Source organism: Pantherophis guttatus, chromosome 2 (genome assembly GCF_059756535.1).
Source record: "Pantherophis guttatus breed Tessera chromosome 2, ASM5975653v1, whole genome shotgun sequence".
NCBI classification, from domain to species: domain Eukaryota; kingdom Metazoa; phylum Chordata; class Lepidosauria; order Squamata; family Colubridae; genus Pantherophis; species Pantherophis guttatus.
In genome coordinates, this window is record NC_142064.1 from 54,581,483 (window position 1) to 54,606,041 (window position 24,559).

Here is a 24,559-nt window from a genome sequence, read left to right on the forward strand (position 1 = left end):
CTTACTGTATTCTGCAAAAATTTCCTGAATATTGGAAACCCCTCAGATAAAATATTGTGCGAATGTAGCTTTAGTATCTAATATCACAGTATCAAAGATTTTGCCAAGAGGAGTCTGTAATTATTAGACTGGTTTAAATGTTGTAATCATGGCTTATCAAATAACAGTCCCATTATATTTGGAAGGCAAATATAGAGTTTGGAAAAGAGTAATCACGACATTCCAGTGCCATTTATACTATGATCATTACAATATGATTTTCAGAAAACTATGAGATAATATATATTTTGACTTTGATTAAATCTGAAGTCCATAATTAACTGCTAAGCTATATCTATGTATTTTATTTTATGCATTTAAGCTATGGATTCCATCTCAGAAAACATATTTAAATGCATAAAATAAAATACATAGATATAGCTTATATTTCAAAGGAAACCAATTATGCTCAAATACAGTTATAAAAATATCGAAATATAGAAATATGAGTTTCTTTGGTAATCCATTAAATCAACAACAAACAAGGCAACACCCCTTTTAAGGATATAATAAAGACAGATAGTGAGATTTATTGAAGTGAAACATTTTTGGAGTCTAGAGGCCCCAAATTATTTTCTTGCTTCTATTAGTCAATGAAAAAAACCCACCTAAATTTGAGTTAGAGATTATAGGAAATAAAATTGTAGTTATTTTTCCTAGCCATATTCACAGACCTCCTGAAATCTATTCACACATCCCCAAGGTTTATGGACCTCCAATTAACTCCTTGATCAACATTATGCCTATCCCTACTTTATAGCAATATAGATGAACCTGCAATGAAATGTAAATCTCAGCCTACAAGAAGAAAACTTCATTGATAAAATCCATGGGAAAAGAATAAATATTACTTCTACCTCTTTGCTCCCTAGTCTGTACATCTTCTAGCAGTCCCAGGCCTTCATATTTTATTACTACAAGTGGAAGAAAGATGAAAGAAAACGTAGAATAGCATACTATGGTTTAATATTCTAGGCAGCCAGCAAACCACATCCTTTTCTGTTCCCTTGACCCCAATCTTTCCATTTATTTTCTTCCTTTCTTCTCAGTTATAGGGTGTGTTGTTCGGTAAAGACTTGTGTGGCTGAAGTATTTTTAGAGAAGCAGGCTTCCAAGTTGTTTCTATATTCCTGTAACCTTTCATTAAAGGATACCCTTGTGAGCATACATAATGACAGCACCACATGTGATGCTGATGAAAGGTCACTTAAGTACATTCACTTAAAAAACATTGGCTTGGTTTTGTTTTTCATTTTTGCATTCTACGAAGAGACTGACTATTGTATGTGAAGTTCCTTGGCTCTGTATGCTTTTTGAAAATTCACCAAAGGGGGCAAAAATGAGTTTGATAAGAAATTTTACCAGTCTTTTTGAAGCTGAAAAGCGATAAAGATCAGAAGCATTCTGGACAGACCTACTGAATGGAAAACATGGACTCCTGCATTAGCACACTGGAGATTGTTGTCTGCTCTATTTTAATTGCATGCAGTGTGATTGGAAATCCATTGCTGATTTACTTCACAAAGAGATGCTTCCATGATAAATCACGAATCCCATTAATACTTATAGTCAACCTTGCGGTTATCCACCTTCTATATAACCTGGTGGTGAATGTCTTGAAGATTGTTTATGCATCTGGCATCACGTTGGATTCAAATAGGTGCAAAGTTCTTGTGTTCTTCACGAACTTGACTACTTCTCTTGCCATATGGTTCACATTATACATTGTTGTGTTCTACAGTTTGAAATTGTGTCGTCTGGTGCATCCTCCAGCTGAAGCTACAACAACTGTAGAGTGTTGCAGGTGTCACTTGTTTATAGTTGGTATACTTTGGATTGCCGCTTTTGCATTTTGTTGCCCTTTTTCACTTTACACAGGAAAAAATGAAGGGTATATGAAAAATGAATCAACGGGCAATTTCATCTATACTAAATGTAAGACTGAATATAAAAATTACCAAGTAGAGTTTTTCTATGGAAGATTATTTCTGGTGGCTATTGATCTTCTTCCACTTCTAACTATGCTGCTTGTTGGATTCCGAATAATACAACTCCTCTGCGAATATAAGAAAGCAGCATATGGAGGCATATGGGTTGGGCGTGATGCTAGTGAAACTGAGGTTCTCAGAGCATGTAAATTTCTTCTGTTATTAATACCAGTTATTATTTCACTTTGGATTTCTAATTTTATCCTAATTAGGTGCCTGAAGAATTTTAAATTTAAATACTTTGCACCACCTGTCCTGACAATTCTATCTTCAGGATATTCAGCTGTCAGCCCTTATTTCCTCATGTTGATTAACTACAAAGTAATAGTAAAAGTGAAGTGTTTCTGTTATAAGGCTGAGAAGAAAACAGTTTCTTTATCAACTGTATCTACTTCCGTAGATGTTTCTCCATATGCCTAGCAACCACAATTTGGTTTTTTTAAAAAAAGAGTATCTTTAAGTGTACAGGAAAGATTATGTGAGAAGGGGAACAAGGACTTGTTTGTATCTACGGATTATCATCTTCCCCTGTTCTCCCATGGCTTCTGAAAACTACAGTGAGAAGAATCGTTATATGGGCAAATTATTGGCTCTAGCAGCAATGTTTATTTTTATGTATTTAAAAATATGTATTGTTTTTCTCTCTTTTTTAAAAAAATACAAAACTGCTTACAATTTTTATTACAAGGCAGTAATCATATTTTTAAAAAACAGCGGAGAAGAGCAAAAGACAAAACACCCATAACCTTACTGCTCTAAAAACATTCAAGAATATGGGTATTTTAACATGTCAAAAGGTTGAAAGTCTGGGAAGAGACTACAGATTTCCAGAATCTGAGCTTTATTTTTTGAAACTGTTCAATTTAATACCAGCACTTTGAACTGTACCTAGAAACAGACTGGGAGATGAAGCTGATTTATGGCATTTGGATGGCAGCAGCAATTAACCAAAGACTGTACTTTGTGTAAGCTATTGTTTTAGAATGATTTTCTTGCAACCCCACAAAACATTGAATTACAGTAGTGTTAAGACCAGGAGGAAATGACAATGTAGGTGCAGATTCAATTGAAAAACTGTCACTATGTCAGAAACGATTCATACCTAGAACCACAACTGCATAGTTGCCACACAATAGAAAGGAAGAGTTGGCCAATTCTTGGCCCTCTCATTTAAGAATGCCTATATTCTTGAATAGTTATGACTTTACAGGGCTTTTGTTTCAGAAAAAGAATGAAGAAGCTATATGAGGATCCCTGCAACTAATGGCTAGATGAGGAAAGGGAATTAATTAAAGAAATGTAAAGTAGGTACTGTCTGCTCAGTGCTGGTTAATAATTAGCATAGCTCAATAATATCACTTTGGGCATGTGCTAATTGATGGAAGTTGCAAATACCGTTGTATAACATTTTTGCAACTAAATTATCACCTGGTATCTGGCATTTAATTCAGACTTAGCGATGCACTTTCTTGCTTTCCATGGTATTTACATTTGTCAGGTAGCTTGTTGCTACTGGGTAATCTGCATTTGAGATTGTTGCAAAAATTAGCAGGATGATGTCCATTATATTTTCGTATCTGAAACAAGGCACACTTCTTGTATAAAATCATGACTTCTGGCTAAAGTATTTGGTTTCATTTATCTTTAAAAACTAATATGACCTTTTCTGAAATCCTAAATGGATTTCTATCTGTCTGTCGGTCTGCCAGCCTGTTACATACCTACCAACCATTAGACAATGCCTTTATTAGAACCAAACAAAAGGTCACAAAAATATATAAGTATGTTTTCAGTTATCAAAAAATTATCAACTGTTATAGTATTTTGACCAATTCTCATAACATAATAAGATTATTTGTTATGAGCTGGTACTAATCTCTTCTAGGCTTTTTCTAGAGTAGGAGAGAATCTACTATCTTAGCAATTTTTATGCTATGAAATAGAATCGATCAAAAAGCTGCAAAAGTATTTGCAGAGGTAAATATTGTAGATAGTGTTGTTTGTATAAAACAATTAAATATTTAATATTTCATTTTTTAATTTTCAAATTCAAAATATATTTTTAAATCACAAATGTAGATAAAAAATTAAAAATTATTAAAAAATAATAATGGACTGCCATTTGCTTTTCAAATAAGTTTTCACTAAATGATACATTATACAAGTATCTTTCTAATTTTGGTGACACTTCATACATATCTGAGGCTAACTCTAGGTATTCAATAAATCTTTATAATGACCTTCCATGGGAATAACTATTGTGTTTGTCATAAGGAACACAGGTTTTCATAAAACATGAGACTAGTTTGGAGACTGTTTTAAAGAATGGATGTACTGTGTTCAGAATGTATATGAGTACTCATTCTGGATATCTATATATTTAAGATACTCCAAGAGAAATCACCACAATGATGAACTGTGCATTACTTTGTAAATTAATTGTGCTGTATAAAAAAAATCACACGAGGTTCAAACTCTCTCTACCACATCTTCTGTGATATTGACTTTCGTCTACTCTCTGCAGCCCAGAGAATGGTATCTGAAAGGTTGGCCATTCCCTGGGAGTATGACCAGTTTAACCTATATTAATCAGTCTTACATATTGCTGGTTTTAATTTTTGTTTTTCATTGGCTGTTTTTAGTCCATTTTATATTTGATAAGGTTGGTTTTGGGTTGTCATTTTCATCATGCTTTGCATTTGCATCCACACTAAATATAGTTTTGCTTACTGTCATTTTTTAAAATTTCGATACTGTACTATTTTGGTCAGTTATAAAATACCTTGAAAAGTTGGTTTTATACAGTATATGTCCTATAAATAAAAAATGCATAGATGAGAAATAAACATCTTTTTTTATTAAAAGAAAAATCTCCATTTGCTTAACTGTATCAGTTTCGTGTCAGAGGGTTTCTGAGGATTCGAGTACTTTTGATCTTACCTGAAAAAGTGCTTTGAAATTGGGATTAGACTTCTGAACACAAAACATGTAGTTATTACTGAAATGCAGCTTTGTTTATTCAGTTGATTCTTCTTCCACATCTTTACCTGATATGGTTCGTGATACCAATGCTATGAGATTAAAATTGCCTACATCTTTTATTTTTCTTGCATTATAATTGAGTAAAAATAAATGGAAATTAAAAACATGATTGAGATCTACATTGGTTGTTCTCTATATGTACCCGTGATTGTTTAACCTTTGAACGCCTGTTGCCTAACAGATGGTTCATGGTGTCTAAACCAAAACCAGCATTAATCGTGAGTGTCCCAAAACACTTTCTACATTACAGTAATTTTAAATTAATAGTATAATGTCCCAATTTTCTCTAAGCTGTTGAATAATTTTTTATCTAATTGATTCCTGTCATCTCTGGATGGAAACCTTATACATATAGACATACAACAAAAATGTTGTAACATATGATGTGAAGAGAATGCCCATTTGCCTAATCCCTGCAACTGTTTTTCCTTTTGAAAAAAGGATCAACATTACAGGGATTATACATACATTCTTTACCTTGATTCAGTTCATCTGCAATGCTAAACTATGGTTTAGTGTCAAATATACCACCCTCACCCTTCTCTTTCCAACAAGCCCACAAGGAAAAGATTAGAAGCTTAATGATGCTTTAGTGTTATGTCTGAATTCAGTCATCTGGGTTGCATTCATATGTCTATATCAGACTTTTTTTTGTCAATTTACTTCTGCCTTTACAGGCTCAGAAAAGTTGGTTTTATAGCTAGCTTAACTGATCCAATTAAATCTTAATTGTTCAGCCTGAAACAAAGGGCTTGCCAGCAAATTGAGTTCAAGCCTATAGAGCATAAGCAGACTTGCCAATACTGAAAAGCTGCAAATGCTGAAATTCCATTTTCACTCACTTGATTTAAAACCAGAGAAATACAGCAGCATCTGGGAAGACTGTATAATAATCATGGTCTCTGCTCCTTCCATTTCCAGAGTGCAAAGGAACTTGGATCAAAATGTGCTAACAATATGCATATTAAGAGAAAAATGTCTTTTTCTAAGGTTGGTAAGGGCAAAAAAAAAAAAAAAATCCATCATGTTGGCACAATAGGGATTTTAAGAGAAAACAGAACAATTAGATAAAGTCTTCTAAAGAAGATTGTTCTGTGTCTTTTTTGTTATTGTTGTTGTTTAAAAAATGGAAGACTGTTCAAACTAATAAAGGAGAGTGTTTGTAGTTCAGAGTTGAAACAAAGAGTCCTTGGTGCTCTCTGAGCTTGGTCGTATTCTTGCGGATGTTTTATTACTAGATAACATCATCAGTGAGAGGTTCAATCTCTGAGCTTGTGGGTTGGTTTCTGAACATTTCATTACCAGGCTACGTAACATCTTCAACAGAGTTTAGGGGATGTCAGTATCAGTATTCTTCTGTTTATAAGGGCTTCAGGTGTGGGTGTGTCAAGTGAGGGTCTTGTGATGGGTCAGGTGTCACAAGACCTTCTGTTGACACACCCACACCTGAACCATTTATAAACAGAAGAACACTGACATCCCCTAAACCTGTGATGGCGAACCTATGGCACACGTGCCATAGGTGGACGCAGTGCCCATTCTGTGGGACATGAGCCATCGCCCCAGTTCAGCTCTGCTGCACATGTGTGTGCGCCTCCCACCGGCCAGCTGGTCATTAGGTCTCTGCCATACATGCGCAGAGGCAGGGCACTGCAGGGGTGTGTGCACATGTGTGGGGGTGGGGTGCGTGCAGGGGGCCATGTGTGCATGTGCAGAGAGCAGGCATGTGCGCGTGTGGGGGCCACATGTGCATGTGCTGGGGGCCACATGCGGGGGCGTGCGTGTGCATGGGGGATGGGGCACGTACAAGGGGGGCCCACACGCATTGCATTTTGGGGGTTCAGGTGCACGCACATGCATTCGCACATGTGGGCGCACATTTTGCCGCACGCTTTGGCCACTAGGTCCGGGAAAGTTCAGGAAGTTCACAAACAATGCCTCCTCCATTATTTCTCGATAACAAGTGGCATTCAAAATTAGCAAACAGCCACTGAGACCAGTTGCAACCGGTAGCCCAGTCTTCCCTGAATTTGGCCACTTCTAAATTAGAAGTCATTGTCATAATTATACAATGTAAAAAGTTTATTCATAAGGGATACAATATTTCTTTGTACTAGTCCCTAAATTTCCCCATGTATAATGGAATAGATGAACCCAAGTTCTCCTTGGTGAGACACAGATAAAAACACATACCTGTCCACACTTTCTTAATCTTAACATGATTTTACACTTGATGTAAACTCTCTATCTATCTTCCTTGGTTCCAAGATAAGCCCCAATTGCTCAGTATTTTTTTTACTGGGCTTTAGCCTCTGAATCATTTTCCTTGTCCTGTTCTGCAAATTTTTCAGCTCTCCCATCTCCTTTTCACGATGTGGTGCTTAGAACCCTGCACAGTGCACAATCTTGCAACAACTTTAGGGGATTGCTATTTTGTACATTTCACTTCTAAATATAGAATTCACCTAATTAACAATTTAAACTGTTTATATACTTTCCCTTAACATATTTTGAATTCGTTTACAATTTATTTTTTTAAACATAGCAATATTTTGTCAATATGAAACAAATAGAAATAAAATAAAATTATTAAACAGAGTCTCCACCATTGACCCAGGAGCCACACTTTAATTGAACCAGTTGCCATGTTTCCATTTTTCCTGACCAGTTACTGCCATTTGAGATTCAGTTACTAAATATGTAAAGTTTTGTTGTGCCTATAGACTTTTTAACCAGGGAACTATTAAGGCAAAATTTCAAGGTGACAGAATTCTTTCTCTTAAGCTTAAAGTGGACCTCTTGGGGTTGTAGATGATAAGGTTTCCACCTCCTTCCCTAATAATGTTTTATGTCCTCATTAACTACATAGTATTGCTTAGAAGTCTTAACCTCAGAATTCTTTCCAACTAAGTAGCAATTATATAGAAGAACACATGAGGGGTTTGTTTGCTTCATATTTATTTTATGTTCTATTTTATTGTATAGTCTTCTTTTCTGAGCCAACAGGAGTTTTAACAGAGTAACAGAATAGAATAACAGAGTTGGAAGGGACCTTGAAGCAGGGATGAAATTCACTTATCTTTCCTACCAGTTTGCAAATGTGCACATGCCGCATATGTGCTCACTTTGCTCACTCGCGCCATCGTCCCTGCATGCGCAAAGCCTGTGCATGCGCAGAGGCTGAAAATCATCACAAAAAAGGGACGTCATGACATCCGCGCAGGAGGGTGGGGCTATGCACAGTTGGCCCTACCGAATCGCAGGATCCAGTAAGAACTGGCTGAATTTCGCCCCTGCCTTGAAGGTCTTCTAGTCCAACCCTCTACTCAGGCCATAGACCCTATACCATTCTGAACAAATGGCTGTCCAATCTCTTCTTTAAAACCTCCAGTGATTGGGCACCCACAACTTCTGAAGGCAAGCTGTTCCACTGGTTTATTGTTCTCATTGTCAGGAAACTTCTCCTTAGTTCTAGGTTGCTTCGCTCCTTGATTACTTTTCATCCATTGCTTCTTCTCATGCCTTCAGGTGTTTGGAAAATAGGTTGACTCCTCTTCTTTGTAGCAGTCCCTTAGATATTGGAACATTGCTAACATGTCACCCCCTAGTCCTTCTTTTCATTAAATTAGACATGCCCAATTCCTGCAACCATTCTTCATATGTTTTAGCTTCTAGTCCTCTAATCATCTTTGTTGTTCTTCTCTGTATTCTTTCTAGAGTCTCAACATCTTTTTTATATCATGGTGACCAAAACTGGATGCAATATCCCAAGTGTGGTCTTATCAAGGCTTTATAAAATGGTACTAACATTTCACATAATCTTGATTCTATCCCCCTGTTAATGCAGCTGTGTTGTCTTTTTTGGCAGCCATATTTAAGCGATTGTCCAGTAGGAGTCCAAGATATTTATATTAGGATTTGTATTATGATCATTTTTTTATAAATTAATACATAAAGTGATAATCTTGCATTCTACATTTTAAATAGAACTATTATGAATACATAGAGCCATGGAGATTAGGAAAAAAAAATACTCAGGGCATAACCTATTCAGTCAAAATTAACCATTTTCAACCCCACTAACTTCATTGGAAAAGATATATGTGCTTAGTGGGAATTAAAATAAATGGGAATTAAAAGTGCTTAACTTTGCTGAATTGTGGCCGTTGTAATCAAGAAAAGCATGTTAGAAGAGATTACAAGCTATTATTATTTAAGACTTTAAGCTTGAAGAACATCATTATATTCTACTTGGTATGCAAATACTGATCCTTCAATATATCGTTAATGTATAAAAATGACATCTAAGTTGCACAGGCTGCATTTCCCCTATGAAATTAATATTTATTTCCTCTCTGGGATCTGATTATGTTCTTTGTGTTACTTGGTTTACTTTAAACTATACATTTGTTTGGTCTGTAAAGCTCTTTGGTATTTATAAATCAAATATCATTTTCCCCAGACATTTTTCTCTGGGTTGGAATATAAAATGATATTGTGTATTGTGAATAGCCAGATTAATTTGTTGTCACAACATATGAGTTACTTTAACATTAATTCCGTACAACTGATAATAAACAACATGGCTTGCAAAGACTACCAGCCTATTTTATCTATTCCTGAAATCTTGGGCAGAAATCACAGTTGAGAAAGAACTATAAAAGCCATCAAGAATAATTCATGGCCTGCAAGCTAGTCAGCAAGAGGCAGCTCACAATTCTACGGGGATTTGAGAATAAAATTTCTGAACGCTTCCTGCATTTAACATAGAGCAACCTTCAGAAAGCACCATTTACTGAATGAACGAATGAATACGTACACTCAGGCATGTTCTTGGTGGTTTTGTTTATAAAATCTTAGCACCCCCTGCAGCTAGTAAAAGTCCTACTGCAGCCCCACCCAGTAGAGTGTTTCTGCCAGAAGTAAGGCATATAAAATATATAGCATAACCTCCTTAATCTTTAGCTGATTCATTACTCTGAGCTTTCCTTGAATGCTCAATACTCCGCAATGGTGCTTTTTTCTTCAAAAGGCAACTGGATTGTTTGTTTCTTGAGAGGAAGATGAGGAAAATGTTTTGATTCTCGTCCAAGAAGCTTCATCAGTTCTGAACTGATGAAGCTTCTTGGATGAACAATTGAACATGAACAGTTCACAAACTGATGAAGCTTCTTGGTTGTTTCTTCTCTGAGAAGCAAAATGTTTTCTTCTTCTTTCCCAAGGAAAAAACAGTCCAGTTGCCTTTTTTTTTTAAAAAAAAAAGGCACCTTTGAGACAACTATGACCTAGATGACTGAGAATCTTCCCAGACATTCGCTCAATATTCCTAGTCCTAAAATTTAAAAGGTCCTTCTTAAATCTACAATGAAACTCAGCTGCTTCAAATAATAAAATACTTTATTGATATTAAATAATAAAATTTAGAGATCTCACTAAAAACGGAAGTTACAAAACTAAAACCACTATTTCCACTTATTTGAGATTGTTCCCTTTTTAATAATTAATAAATGTGATTAAATTGGTATCTCTAATCTCTAATTTATCTGAGATATGTTTTCTTTTAAAAAGGGAAATGGCTGAAACTCTAAGGAGTTCTTCTCCAGCTGGTGCTGGTAACTACAGTTCCCCAGGGATACTCGTGCACATAGGCCATTTTCATGAGCCTAGCAGAATTTTCAAAATATGGATAAACCTCTGCTGAAAACTTACTGAGAATACTTACCCAGACTCTTGATCGGTGTACAGTTTTTTGCAAACTGAGCAGTTGCGACTTCAATTATCATGTCTACTTTTAAGTGCATTGCTTTAATTTTATCCTTATCTTTTTCTCTTTTGAAACAGAGCTTCAGTATTCAGCTAATCCAATGAAAATGTGCAGAGCAGAATAATGGAAGCTCCTGAGTACCTAGATTTGGATGAAATAGATTTTAGTGATGATATTTCTGTAAGTATGACATTTTTCTGTTTATTTCTGTGCAATTGTTGTTCCTTTAAATACAGGCCTGAATGATCCAGCTAATCAGTTTAATCTTTTGGTTAAAAAAATAAGCTGTTACTCTACCAGTGGTCACTCAGACCATTATGTCCACTGCATCTTTCAGTGCAGAATTCCAAATTGAAGTATCAATAAACAACTGTCAGGTTGCTGTTTCAGCACTTTATCGAAGATAAGTCCACACCTCTTAAGGAAATATGGTGACATGGATTTAAATTTATATTTCATGTTTTTTAATTAAAACATTTTAAATCTTGCAGCCTGTTCCACATTTCCAGGAGATGAGATTTGTATCAAGCGAGCTGTCCATGTAATGAGTAATTTCCCTCATTGTTCCAATGTAAGAAGTGTAACCCACAATCCTCCCTATGTTAGTAGACAATAATTCTTATCAACCATATCCTGCTGATGGAATTGAGCTTGAGCAACTTCTACACAGTCACAGGTTAATATCATTAAATTTAGATGGTTTAATATGTGCTATGATACTTATTCTTGAGCTTTTCAAAATCAGTCAGAACTTTGCTGGAAGAGCTAATGTTACAACTAGCAAGAACTGTGCTGCAGTTCAACAAGTATTACTCATGAACCACATAATTAAGACATTTTCAGGTTAAGCTTTAGCAGAGGCAAGAAACAATTTGAAATTGTTGCTGCTGCTGCTTCTTAATTGTTAATAATTCATAGATCAGATGGAGTTGTTATGTGCAGAAGCCCATTGAGGCTGGCAACTGGCTCTGAGGGTTCTGAGGCAGTTGTCTAATATATGATCAGCTCTTTGCTTCTCCTAATCCATCAGAGTTACTCTTCTTCAAGGATAGCCTGAAATTCTGCACTGATTCATTATATCAGAACAGAATATAAGTGACAAGTCACAACTGAAGCCATGATCCATGACATGTCAAGATTCTGTAACACTCTTAAACTATGCTATAGTTAAGGCAAAAAGAAGGTTCAGTTGTAGTATTGATGTGCTGGACCATATATGTTCCAAAACCCACAATCCAATACTTAATTATCTACTTCAAATATGATTAAAACTTGCAGTGAGCCTAGACAGTGCTCTATTGATTCACTTGAGTAAAGTTTAGAGTTATTATCTTAATTTAGAGTGCAGGCAAATTCTGAGAAGGCATCAGCCAATAAACAGATTAAATTTTGAAGGAATCCAAGCACTCTTAAATATTGCCGGTTCCAAGAATGCTTTTATTAGCCATAATTATGGGTGGCTATGTTATGCCCTAGTGGTGAAACTGCCTAAGTTACTATATCTGGCTACTCACTGTTGGGAAAGAGAGTAAACTGAATAGAGCAGTTACGTGACAATCCTGTTGGAGTGTTTTTTATAACTGTAATTTCAAGATGTGGAAATATAGAGCTGTATCTTGAATAAATAACATATATATTCTGCGGTTTCATTTCCTTATTCCAACCCCCTCCAAGAACATCCAAAGTTCGTAATTCTGAGAGCTCAGTGTTTCACTTTAATAGGAATTAAGAATCCATTTAGCTTGTAGTACATTTAGCAAACCTAAATTCAGTAATCAATTCTTATTCCATTATTAAAATGCTATCATTCCAAGGCACACACTTTGCAAAATCTTACAGAACTAATGATGCATCTTATTTCAATGTCCATAATGAGATTGTGACTACAGATTATTTTATGTTATGAATACTAGTAACAATTTTAAATCAAATAAATGTTAAATGCTCAGTAAGTGAGGGCATTAGACATATTTGTTCAGAATTTCTATTTTTATTCTGGCTTTTATGTGCCATTGTTCTCTTTTGTTTAATTTTCATTTGCTTGAATGTAGTACAAATTCTGAACAATTTTTCTTTCTTTGTGTCGATGTTTAATTAAGGCAAGGACTGCAAATTTATTAGACAGTGATCCAGTGCTCATAGTATAATGTATGCAGAATAATTGTCAGTTTATCACTGTAGGATAAAGGAACATATCCCGGAACCTATGGAAGCATAAAACAAAACAACCTTTTCTTCCTATAGCATCTCACTAATGAACGTTACTGTCAGTTCTAGAAATAGGTAATACAAATTCTCCAGTCTCATAATGAGTGCTGTAAAACACCATTGATGATGTGCAATTAAATAATGCAGTCTTGTGCCTTCCCAAGAATGCCAGTGGGGGTGGAGGTATGGTTTTCTCCTTGGTAGTTCATATGATTAAAGTATTTCAAGGTAATACCCTGATCAAGGAACTACCAAGAAGAAACCCACGGTCCCATCAACACTGGCAGGGCAAATTACTATATTTAAACAGGATAGAAACACCAAACTCATCAGCACTAACTAAGTACCTATCTTACCAATAGAGATCCTTGGGCAAACACCTCCTAACACTTTTCCTGTTCAACTCAAATATGAGTGACATGAAATAGAAGAATCATGCTGGCTTGGACATTGCCCAGCTTAATAAGGTCCATGTCAGATATTGGGGAACTAGGAAAATCTGGCAATGTGGGCTACTGGAATAAAGCATACCTGGATGAGAAAGGGAACCTGGAATTGATTGAATTCTACTACAACAGTAATCCTAATAAAAAGGGATATATGAAAGGTATGAAGGAACTATGGATAGAAGATTTGCATCCACATTAACTGAGAAATAGCTGGTTACCAATGCTTCAAAATTGTGAAGAAGATGCTTTCACAACTTAAGAAAGACCAAGTACACCTTAAATCCCTGACTCAAGAATACCTGGAAAGACACCTGAATATGTAGCCAACACTTGAAGCTGGAATATCACTGACACCCCCTCCATTACAAGAACAGTAGGTGATATGAGGCTTAAGATGATGGACAAACTACCTACAGTCAACCCTCAAGACCAGTTACAAAGGCTCATGGAGAAGTACCATCAGATAATATACCAAAAGATGCCAAGAGAACCCTCACAGCAGCAGTCCCTACTACCACTATAACTGAAATCATTGCACTGCTATAATCCTGGAAATGTTTGGCTACACGGTCAAGAAGAACAAAGGCTCACAGCACTGACTACCAGGCTGAGAAGATACACTAAAGAAACAGAGGCCAAAGAACCATCCAACAGCAGGGCAATAATACAGTAACACCATAATTGGAACTGAACATTACTGAAAGAATATATAGGAGAAAAACAAGAAACAACACCAGTGCAAAGTGACTGCAGGATCTGAGAACAGACCACAACCACCTCCAAGAATAGGAACCAGTTACCATCACAGTAGCAAACATCCAACAATGACTAAGTGCAGGTAGCCCTCAACTTATGACCACAATAGAACCCCAAGTTTTCTGTTGCTAAGTGAGACATTTGTTAAGTGAGCTTTGCCCCATTTTATGACCATTCTTGCCACAGGTTTTAAGTGACTCACTCCGGTTCTTAAATTAATAACATGGTTGTTAAGTGAATCTGGTTTCCCCATTGACTTTGCTTGTTAGAAAGTTGCAAAAGGGGATTACATGCAACTGTCATAAATATGAGTCAGTGGCCAAGCATCTGACTTTTTTATCACATGACCATGAGGATGCTGCAATGGTCATAAGTGTGAAAAATAATTGTAAGTCACTTTTTTCAGGGCTGTTGTAACTCTGAACAGTCACTAAATGAACTGTTGTAAGTTAAGGACTACCTGTACATGAAGGGCTGGACAGCACCTGGCCTAAAGAAACTAACAACACTGCATTAAAGTTTAGCAGTGCAGATGAATCAGCTGCTAGCAACTAGCTCCTACCCAGACTGGCTACCACAAGGAAGAACAGTTTTGATCATGAAAGACTACCACAAGGAAAGAGCTCCATCCAACTACCAGCCAATAATATGCCTTCCAATAACATGAAAAATTCTGTCAGCTAGATAATCAGAAGGACTGGATATGGATATAAGTTCAAGAGTGGAATTACCATCAGCCACCTCCTCTACATGGATGATATCAATCTGTATGCTAAGAGCAAATGAGACATCAAATTTCTGATCCAGTTAAGACAGATCTACACTGGGATGTCATTTGGACTGGAGAAGTGTGGCCAGATGATAGTCAAGACAGAGTAGGCAATCATGACTAATGGGATGGAACTACAAGTGGGCCACATAGTAAACATACAGACCATATACAAGTGCTTGGTATTCCACAATGAAGCGACAGGCAAGATAGCAACATCTTAGATGGTACTTGAGTGTACCACCAAAGGATAAGAAAGGCCCTGAAGAGCTAGCTGAATTTGAAGAACAAGATCCATGCCATCAACATGTATGCCCTGCCAGTCACCAGATACCCTGCCGGTATAGTGAGTTGGCCAAAGGAGGATACCAAAGGTTTCGTGAGTGTCAAAGCCACCGTCCTGGATGAAATCAGAACATTTGGGAGTACATAAATTAAGTGAAGTCAGAGGGATGCGGTGGTTCAGTGGCTAAGATGCTGAGCTTGTCGATCGAAAGGTCAGCAGTTCAGCGGTTCGAATCCCTAGTGCCACGTAACAGGGTGAGATCCCGTTACTTGTCCCAGTTTCTGCCAATCTAGCAGTTTGAAAGCACGTAAAAAATGCAAGTAGAAAAATAGGGACCACCTTTGGTGGGAAGGTAACAGAGTTCCGTGCACCTTTGGTGTTTAGTCATGCTGGCCACATGATCACGGAGACGTCTTCGGACAGCACTGACTCTTCGGCTTCGAAATGGAGATGAGCACTGCCCCCTAGAGTCAGGAATGACTAGCACATATGTGCGAGGGGAACCTTACCTTTACCTTTTAAATCAGGTGACATTCAAAGAACAGCAGCTAAGAGGACACCTGAGGCAGCAGCAGACATGAGAAGATTAAGCAGAGAATGCCAGGGCAAGACTAAACTCTGTATGGGATATACTATTGACAGATAGCTGAGGTGGCAGACGTGGGAACTTCTACCAGTGGCTGGAAGAGGTTCAGTTAAAAGACAGCACAGAACACATCATAGCAGCACAGGCCCTAAGAACTGGATCCAGACAGGACCAAAGATGCAGATTGTGCAAGGAGACCTCAGAGACAATACAGCACATAGTGGCAGGGTGTAAGATGCAGGCAAGAAAATCACATAGTACAACCAGGTAACTGTCATTGTGTACAAGAACATCTGCACAATGTATGGGCTAGAGCAGGGGTGGGCAATTGTGGCTCTTTTACAACCTGTGGACTTCAACTCCCAGAATTCCTGAGGCAGCTTGGCCCCCCAGTCCAGATGGGAATTTCCACACAATATCATGGAGAACAACAAAGCTAAGATCCTGTGAGACTTCCAGATCCAGATGTACAGTCAGGTACTGGCCAGTCAACCAGACATTGTGGTAGTAGATAAGGACCAGAAGACAATGGTAGTGATAGATGTAGCAGTGCCAAGTAGCAGCAACATCAGGGAGAAGGAGTATGAGAAGCTGGAGAAGTATCAGGGCTGAAGGAGGAACTTGAGAGGATGTGGAAACTAAAGACAAAAGTAATCCCAGTAGATGCTTTAGGACTGTGATTCCTAAACTGGGAAAGTGGCTCCAACATATCTCAGGAATATCAGAGCTCTCTCCCCAGAAGAGTGTAATGCTAGAAACAGCTAGCCAAATTCAGACTCCCAGGCTTCTCATATTGAAAAAGATACATACTGCCCATAAGGACTTCTAAAATATATTTGTTTGTTTGTTTCCTGGATCACACTGGTGCTGTTCTAGTATTGTTTCTACTAAATTGAATTCTGTGCTGAGACGAAACTGTATGTTAATGGAAAAAAAAAACAGTCTAGTCAAAGATATGTTCAGTAGAAGCAAAGCATCCATCCATATTCTATAGAAAATAATGACAAAAAATCTACCACCTATGTATAATTTATTTTAACATTGTTTCATAATAACATAGCTCTTTAAGTAAACTAAAAAGAAATATATAATAGCCATACAGCGTTTGCTGGGATTATAATTAGCTTCCTTCATAATGTGTGGGTTTATTTAAATAGTGTTTTGCAAACAATATTTAAAACTGACTTGCAGGATAGTTTGATAGCCATTTCCCATGAACTTGGATAGAAGCTAAGGAATGGAAGAAATTTCAGGTTTAGTCACCTAGGAAAGAAGTGAGCAATGTTGTTTCTTGGTTACTTAATAGATTTTCTAATCTGAAATTCTGTTACTCTATTTACAGAAATGGCTGATATTTTAAATGTTCATGTGAGGTGGAGGGTGGAGAGGAGAGATTCAAGATCTGAACAGAAGAAAATCTGTTAATGCAATCAACCTCACACCATTAAAATTGCAATCAAATTTTATAACATGTTTAATAGATTTTTTTGCAGATAATTGTATATACCGTGTTTCCCTGAAAATAAGACCCTGTCTTATATTTTTTTGAACCCCAAAATAAGCACTTGGGCTTATTTTTGGGGTGGTCCTATTATTTTAGGGCACGTGGAACAAGATGGGGCTTCTCTTGCCATCTTACCTGATTTCCAGCTCTGCATTTAAATATTTTTGGGGAAGGCTTATTTTCAGGAGGAAGGCTTATTTTAGTGCATACGCTCAAAAGCCCTTATCAGACTTATTATCAGGGGATGTCTTATTTTCAGGGAAACAGGGTATTTTAATGCAGTTAAAATGAAATGGATTGTCTTTCCATGAGAAGGAAAACAATATACAGAAAAAATTTTTAGCCTAACAAAATTAACTGCAGTGGAATACAGTATATAAATTCTATTCCAATGTGTAACATTACCTGCATTCAACAAATCAAAAATTTCTATAAGGACATGATGTTCTTTTCTCTTTTTTACTGGTAAACTATCAGTAATCAGTTCATTTAAGCAAATATTTCACATATTCTTCAATTATTAAAGTCTACAAATGGAAACTTCTTTAATCCGTTTCAAAAGGCTATGCTATTTTGAGGCTACACTTTAACCCAGTAGTCTCAAATTCTGGTTTCTAATCTCTTCATGAATGGAAAGGGGGAAATGCCTTTTGCACCATTTAATGGTGCCAGGCCTTCTCTTCTAAACAGGAAAAATAACTTTCTATAAAAATAGCTTTCTCTAATATGATATTTTAATTCTATGTGAACTCAGTTATAATTATATGTTTTAAATAAATTAACAAAAGATACATTCATTTAACAATATCTCTGAAATCTTTTGTTAGTGTTTTATTTCAGTCAAGGCATTTAAAGTGCAATTACTGTTGTTGGGACTTACAGTTTTTTAATGTTGAAAAGGGTTCTTCTTACTGAAAAGTTTGGGAAGCACCAATCTGATTTTTTTTAAAAAAAAAAAACCTTATTGTTTAGGAACATGCAGTTAGATGTTTGCTTCATAATATTGATAGAATATCTGTGCTTATATTTGAGGTTTGTTTGTGCATGTGCAATGACCCCCAAACTCTGTGGACTGCTAGAAACACTTGGATGTTGAGAAAATGTTGTGGGCATTTTTGCAAAATGCTTTCCTGAGTCAAACATATCCATTCATAAAAGAACTGTCACGATGAGAACCAGTTACAAAGCACTGTTCTCCAAAATGATGCCAACTTTTTAGGTAATAAGTATAAAGACAGAGCAGGATGGAACTAATATTTACAAAACGACATTGCTATGTGTTTATATATTGGCATATAGAAGTCTGAGAAAGAGAGGAACCTAGAATTAATAGAGGAGTTAGACTAAATGAACATAATGATGCAAAATTCACTTAATAGAATTAATGGATTTCTTTCTTTATTGCCAACATCTGCTTTGAACAACATAAATATAGAGTGGAAAAGACCAGATGAACATCTTGTGAATCTAATAGAAATAGCAATTCAAATACATAATGCAAAATAGTAGATTGGGAAGTGCAATCCAGGACCTTTCCAGACCCAATTTGATAACCAACCATGGGTTATATTAAGGGTCAAATATAGGGATTTTAGCCCTTCAATCTGGCCAGATCAGGAAAAGAACTCTACACAAAATACTGAAATTGAGATTTATTGATATAGGCTATAATAACAGAATCTTGAAAATTGAACAGTATTTCCGGTTCCCTCCCTCTTATACCAAGAGAGCTAAGATAGGGTAATTTTACATTTCTTTCTTGACTATTTTGTTTAACCAACTTAGTTCATGTATTGCTAGGGGTCTCTCTTTCATACTTTCCCCAAGGTTATCCCAGCAACTCCCTAATAAAGGGTTAAACATAGAAAATTAAACTGTTGAGATGTCAACAAGTTTATGACTCATGGAATACAAAATATAAGGCAGAATTTAAAAACAAATTTAATTCACATAAATTGTCCAGAATAATATAGAGTCTCCTCAGTGGTGGGTTGCTCCCGGTTTGTACCTGTTTGCAAGAACCAGTAGTAAAAATTTGTAGTAGTTCAGAGAACTGGTAATAATATTGGCTGGCCATGCCCCCGAACCGGTCCCCAGCCCGGTTGCCACTCACTTATCCTGCCCACCTCATCAGAGGCTTTTTTTTTTTTTTTACTTTTAAAAACATTTTTTCTTCGGCCGAAAAAAAATGCTTTTAAAAGTAAAAAAAAAAAGCCTCTGATGATCGCACGGCTCAGCTGGGATCGTCAGAAGCTTTTAAAAGCATTTTTTTCTGCAACCTCTTTGGCTGAAGAGGTTGTAGGGAAAAAAATGCCTTTAAAAGACCTCTGGCAATCCCAGCTGAGTTGCCTGATCATCAGAGGCTTTTAAAAGCATTTTTTTCTGCAACCTCTTAAGGTTGTAGAAAAAATGCTTTTAAAAGTAAAAAAAAAAAAAGTTGGTCACACCCACCCAGTCACATTACCCCCCCACCACCAAACCACACCCACAAAATAAGCCAGGTCCACAGAACTGGTAGTAAAAAAATTTAGAACCCACTCCTGAGTCTCCTGCTTGAGCCAGGGTTAGACTAGAAGATGTCCAAGTCCTCTTCCAACTTTGTCATTCTGTATTCTGTGAGTGCTATTGGACAAGACAAAAGACACAGTAAAAAAAACAAACAAGAAAAAAATTCCAACATTTCAAAAAGGAAATTATCCAACTTTCATACATAACTAACATGTTCATCAGAAAAACGGGAGGATGCAAGTTTAGGACAGCAAGAAGTGTGAAGAACTAAAAATAGACTCCCAGTATCTATGAGCAAGGAAAATGAAAGATATTTCAAGCAAAACATTCAAAAAAGGTGGAGTACAATAAGAAAAATAAAAGGAGAGATATTTTCAAAAAGCTCAGAAAAATCATAGGAAAATTTATGGCTAAGGTGATAATATCCAAGAAAAATTGTGAAAGAAAGGAGGCAAATTAGTTAAAGGAATATAGAAAATTATACCTAAACTTTTAACTTCAGATGATAAAATGACAGTACTTGTAGAGAGAGATTTTGGTCAGACAACATCTCTATTACAAAAGGAGGAGCAATTAATCCAAGTGTGAAGTAATAAACTAAAAGTAATAAATGTAATACTAGTATATGTTAATGTTGCAGTAGAATAAGCCATTAAAGTGCTTATGGTTCTAAGTTAACCAATAGAAAACATGACTGCATGACCTAAAGATTAGTCAAGTTCAGTATATATCCATCCTACAGAGAAGAAAAAAGGTGCAGGAGAACATGCAAATTGCCCAAATTACTCCAAAGTTTGCTTAAAGTTACAGCCATATATAAAGAGAAAAATGTTAAATAAATGGGCAAATTCAGTAAAGTAGGGATACAGATTCAATATGTGAACAGCCTGTTTCATCTATAGCTTACTTTTGATCATTTGCCTATAAAGTTTTTTTCTACCAAAATCAGCTTTGACTATTATCCCAAGATGAATATGTGGGGCATTTATACCACAGCTATGTGAGTGCTATGTTGTGTATTTTGTGTTTCTTTTTGTATACTGTTCTTTAAAAAGTTAGGATTATATAATGTAAGAATTCAAACATTTTTTTCAGGAATATGTGAGGTCTGGCAATAATTGGATCATCGCTGGCTATGCCATTAGAGTTAATAAATAGGAACATTATTTTTCATGTTATAATTCAAGTATTTGAGTTGTGGTCATATTCCCTGACACACACACATACAAGTTATTTGATCAATGATCAGAACAATAAAACAGTTGGGAAATTACATTTCAATAATATAGCATATAATCCCCGATTTAAAACAGTACATCAAATTCTAATGACATAACATGTAATGTTATTTATCCTGGATATAATATTTATTGTTTGTTACAGGAGATCTAATTCTGCATTAATTTATTAGGACACTAACAAATTGATACAGAACAGCTGAAACAAAAATTTTAGCTGCATTGTATGTGATGTTAGATTTGTTGTCTGGTAAAAGAATAAAATTAATCTGATTGTCCTGGCATGTCATATGTATATGCCAGATAATCTGAGCCACACTGTTCATAGCATTTTGGTTAAAAATTTGAGGGTCTGATTATCTATGGATGGGTTTATACATGATTAATATGGGTACTTTTAAAATTACTGTAGTATATATTTGTCTATCAGTCCTGTGGATAAGCCAAATCCAATTTTTGAGATGTACTTTGGCATCTAAAAATTTCAGTTTATCCAAGAGTTTGTTATCTAATATTGACTCTTTTTCAATTCCAATCTAGAAGGTGGGTAAGCAGTTTATGTGCATAATGGTGCTTAAAAAGGAAGGATATCACAGAAACAGCTTAATACCTCTGGTTCTCCTCATATGTATTATATAAAAAGCATTCAGATGTACTGCATTTCCCAACTATTCATAAGAATATCGTTATGTAAAATGACTGGACATATTCTGAAATTAATTGCCAAAAAATGAAGACTTATTAGTATTAACTGACTGGACCAGCCAATATCAGATCCCCTAGAAGGTTAAACTGGTTGGTTGGTTGGTTTATACTCTATTAATTTAATATTTTTGGGGGTAAGATATTGTTGACATAGATGGAATTCTTCCTTCCTTCCTTCCTTCCTTCCTTCCTTCCTTCCTTCCTTCCTTCCTTCCTTCCTTCCTTCCTTCCTTCCTTCCTTGCCTGCCTTTCTCTGTACTGAACTGAGTTTAATATATTGTATGTTAGCTAGTATAGCAGCATTTTTTTGCCCATTTTGTAATATGAGTAGTATAAGGTGTTAGCCCTGGAAGCCATCTTTTACTTTGGATCTTTAGGGCTGCCACATTTAGTGCTATGGGAAACTGGGAGGGGGAGTTGTATGGAGTTGGGAGATATCTATCCATAATAACATTCTTTTCTCTGAGAGTCAAGGACATTCTGCCCTGCACCTGCAGTGGCATGACTAGGAGACATCTCCAGTTGGGATGGTACATTGATTGGACCATGTGATGGACATGTGGGTGCAGGGGAAGGGACTTGGACTTTCTTTTGGGTGGGGAAAACCTGGAAGTTTTCAGATTCAGGTTTTCCCAGATGTGCCAATATGACACTTCTAATAAAATGGAACTTTGAGGAACTTCTAGCCTCGGAGTCTTCTTTCGTTGGGGGTGTTACTTGGAACCCTGACATTATATTTGTTATATAGAAAATTTAGCTTAACAATGTAGGTTATATGAGTAACTAAAGACTTCCCAAAAGGAATTATTGTAATTTACCAGATATTTTACTGTTTAAAAGTGAATCCAACGATACTTCATGAACATCAAGTTGTTTCAAAATAGAAAGAAATCTTTGTTTTACTGCTTAATCCTTGAGAAGTTGGTTTATTTTCCTTTATAAGATCATAGCATACCAGAAAATGTTTCTGTGTTTTTTCCTATTTTTAAGACACACCACTTTTAAAAACACAAACTATGTAAACAGCAAAAATCAAAATCCATAATCAATGCAACAGTGATCTAAGAGTTCTACAATGTATCCATTACTCATATTCCATCAGCCACAATGCCTGCTTGGATATTTAAGACGATATTCCTAGAAGCACAGAAGACTAGATAATTACACTACAATTTAGATGGATTTCACTTTTTATGTTTTTAAAAAACGAACAAGCCAGAAAGCATTTTGCCATTTGGATGTTCCTCTCATTTATTTCTTTGATCACATTGGGCTTATCTAGGAAATGTGAGTAACTCCTTATGCCTTGTTTGGTTTTGAAATCTGCTGTGGGAAATTTACATGCACTGGATTAGTTTTTGTAGATTATAGTCAGTTGATTCGGTGTGGTTGAATTTCATGCAGACTTTCTTTCTTTCTGATAGATGAATCCCTAGGTCTAAAAGCAAAACTTTTGAACTGTATCCAACTGTGCCTGCCCACCAGCAAAATGGATGCATACACTGCATAATAACATCCTGGATAATATATTATTCCATTAAAATGAAGCAGTTTCTTTACTTGCAGCATGACTGGATTTCAGTTAATATGTGATTCTTAATTCTTATTTTTCAGTACTCAGTAACTTCCTTCAAGACCATCCCAGAATTACGTAGGAAGTGTGATTCACAGAATGAAGACAGAACAGGTATTCTACTTTTTGGATACTTCACTTTTACAGTTGGTACAGGGCAGGGTGGTTCCCCCCACCCACACTTCCACACCCACTTCCCCTCACCCTAACAGTCGTCTTACAGCTCTTTTTGTGTGACAACTTTCCGTAACAATGGGTTTCTTCGTTGCTACCATCCAACCCCAAACCTAACCTCACTTTTCTTCCCTCTATTTTTTTAAGATGTTAGATCATTAGCAACGGCACCAACAAAAAGTTCCATAAAAGGATTTGGTGCTAGACAGAAAAACACAGAGTTTAATCTTAGCAACTCCAAACCACAGTATATGCAACAATTTACTGAAAAACCCGAGAAACCATTAGTGACAAGACATAATGATGCAGGCGCCAATGAAAAAATGTTGGATACATTTACTGCACAGATGGTCATGACCAGTTTGAAGCATAATGTTTTGCCAAATTCTGAAACTCTATCAAGAATGCTACAAGATAGAATCTACTCTGAAGCATGCTGTAACAGTTAAGATGAAAGCAAAGTCTTTGAATTTAATAGTGTAAACTAAATGAAGAGTCATGGCACCGAGATGAGAAACAGCTGGAGACCTCCCCCCCCACAAAAAGTGCATTCAGTGTTGTTTTTCCGTTTGTAAATCGGATTAAGTTCTTTTGTTTCTTTCTTTAACATGAAGCAAATTGTATGGATGAGAGTAACATATCTGCATGGCACTTTGAAAACCTAATTATGCATAAATCAAATGGTGGTTTCATTAATATTTTAGAATGTGAAATGCCCATAGTAGTGATTTGAAGCTTCAGTTTACGTTAGGCTTTTGCAAGTATTTTATTTCTGTATCAACTTTCACATAGCAGAAAATTGCCAACAATTGTAACTACAACATTCTTCTATCGAATTTTTTTGCCACAGCCATTAATGACTAAATTGCCCATCCCTTTTATAGTCTCTCACAAGGGAATAACAAAAACCAATACCTTCCTCTTTTCTCATGTTGTTATGAGATCTCCCTACCCTTATATAACTATAGTG

General features: G+C 36.2%; 2 protein-coding genes across 3 annotated transcripts in view; both read left to right on the top strand.

The window, feature by feature from the left end:
• SNCAIP (synuclein alpha interacting protein) overlaps positions 1-24,559 on the top strand; it is a 119,750-nt gene that overhangs the window by 52,970 nt on the left and 42,221 nt on the right. For both annotated transcript variants that reach the window (XM_087886005.1, XM_034432837.3), the window contains exons 2-3: positions 10,911-11,013; positions 23,457-23,529. In XM_087886005.1, coding sequence (XP_087742131.1) covers positions 10,957-11,013; positions 23,457-23,529 — 130 coding nt within the window. In that variant the 5' untranslated portion in view covers positions 10,911-10,956. The remainder of the gene's footprint in view (positions 1-10,910; positions 11,014-23,456; positions 23,530-24,559) is intronic.
• LOC117674684 (uncharacterized) lies at positions 1,332-5,190 on the top strand. Its single transcript, XM_034432839.3, has one exon. It carries the CDS (start codon positions 1,461-1,463, stop codon positions 2,445-2,447), a length of 987 nt encoding a protein of 328 aa, XP_034288730.1. The 5' UTR covers positions 1,332-1,460; the 3' UTR covers positions 2,448-5,190.

What these genes read in the sequence shown, in the direction of transcription:
- LOC117674684 (XM_034432839.3), top strand. Translation starts at nt 1,461, where the DNA reads ATGGAAAACATGGACTCCTGCATTAGCACACTGGAGATTGTTGTCTGC.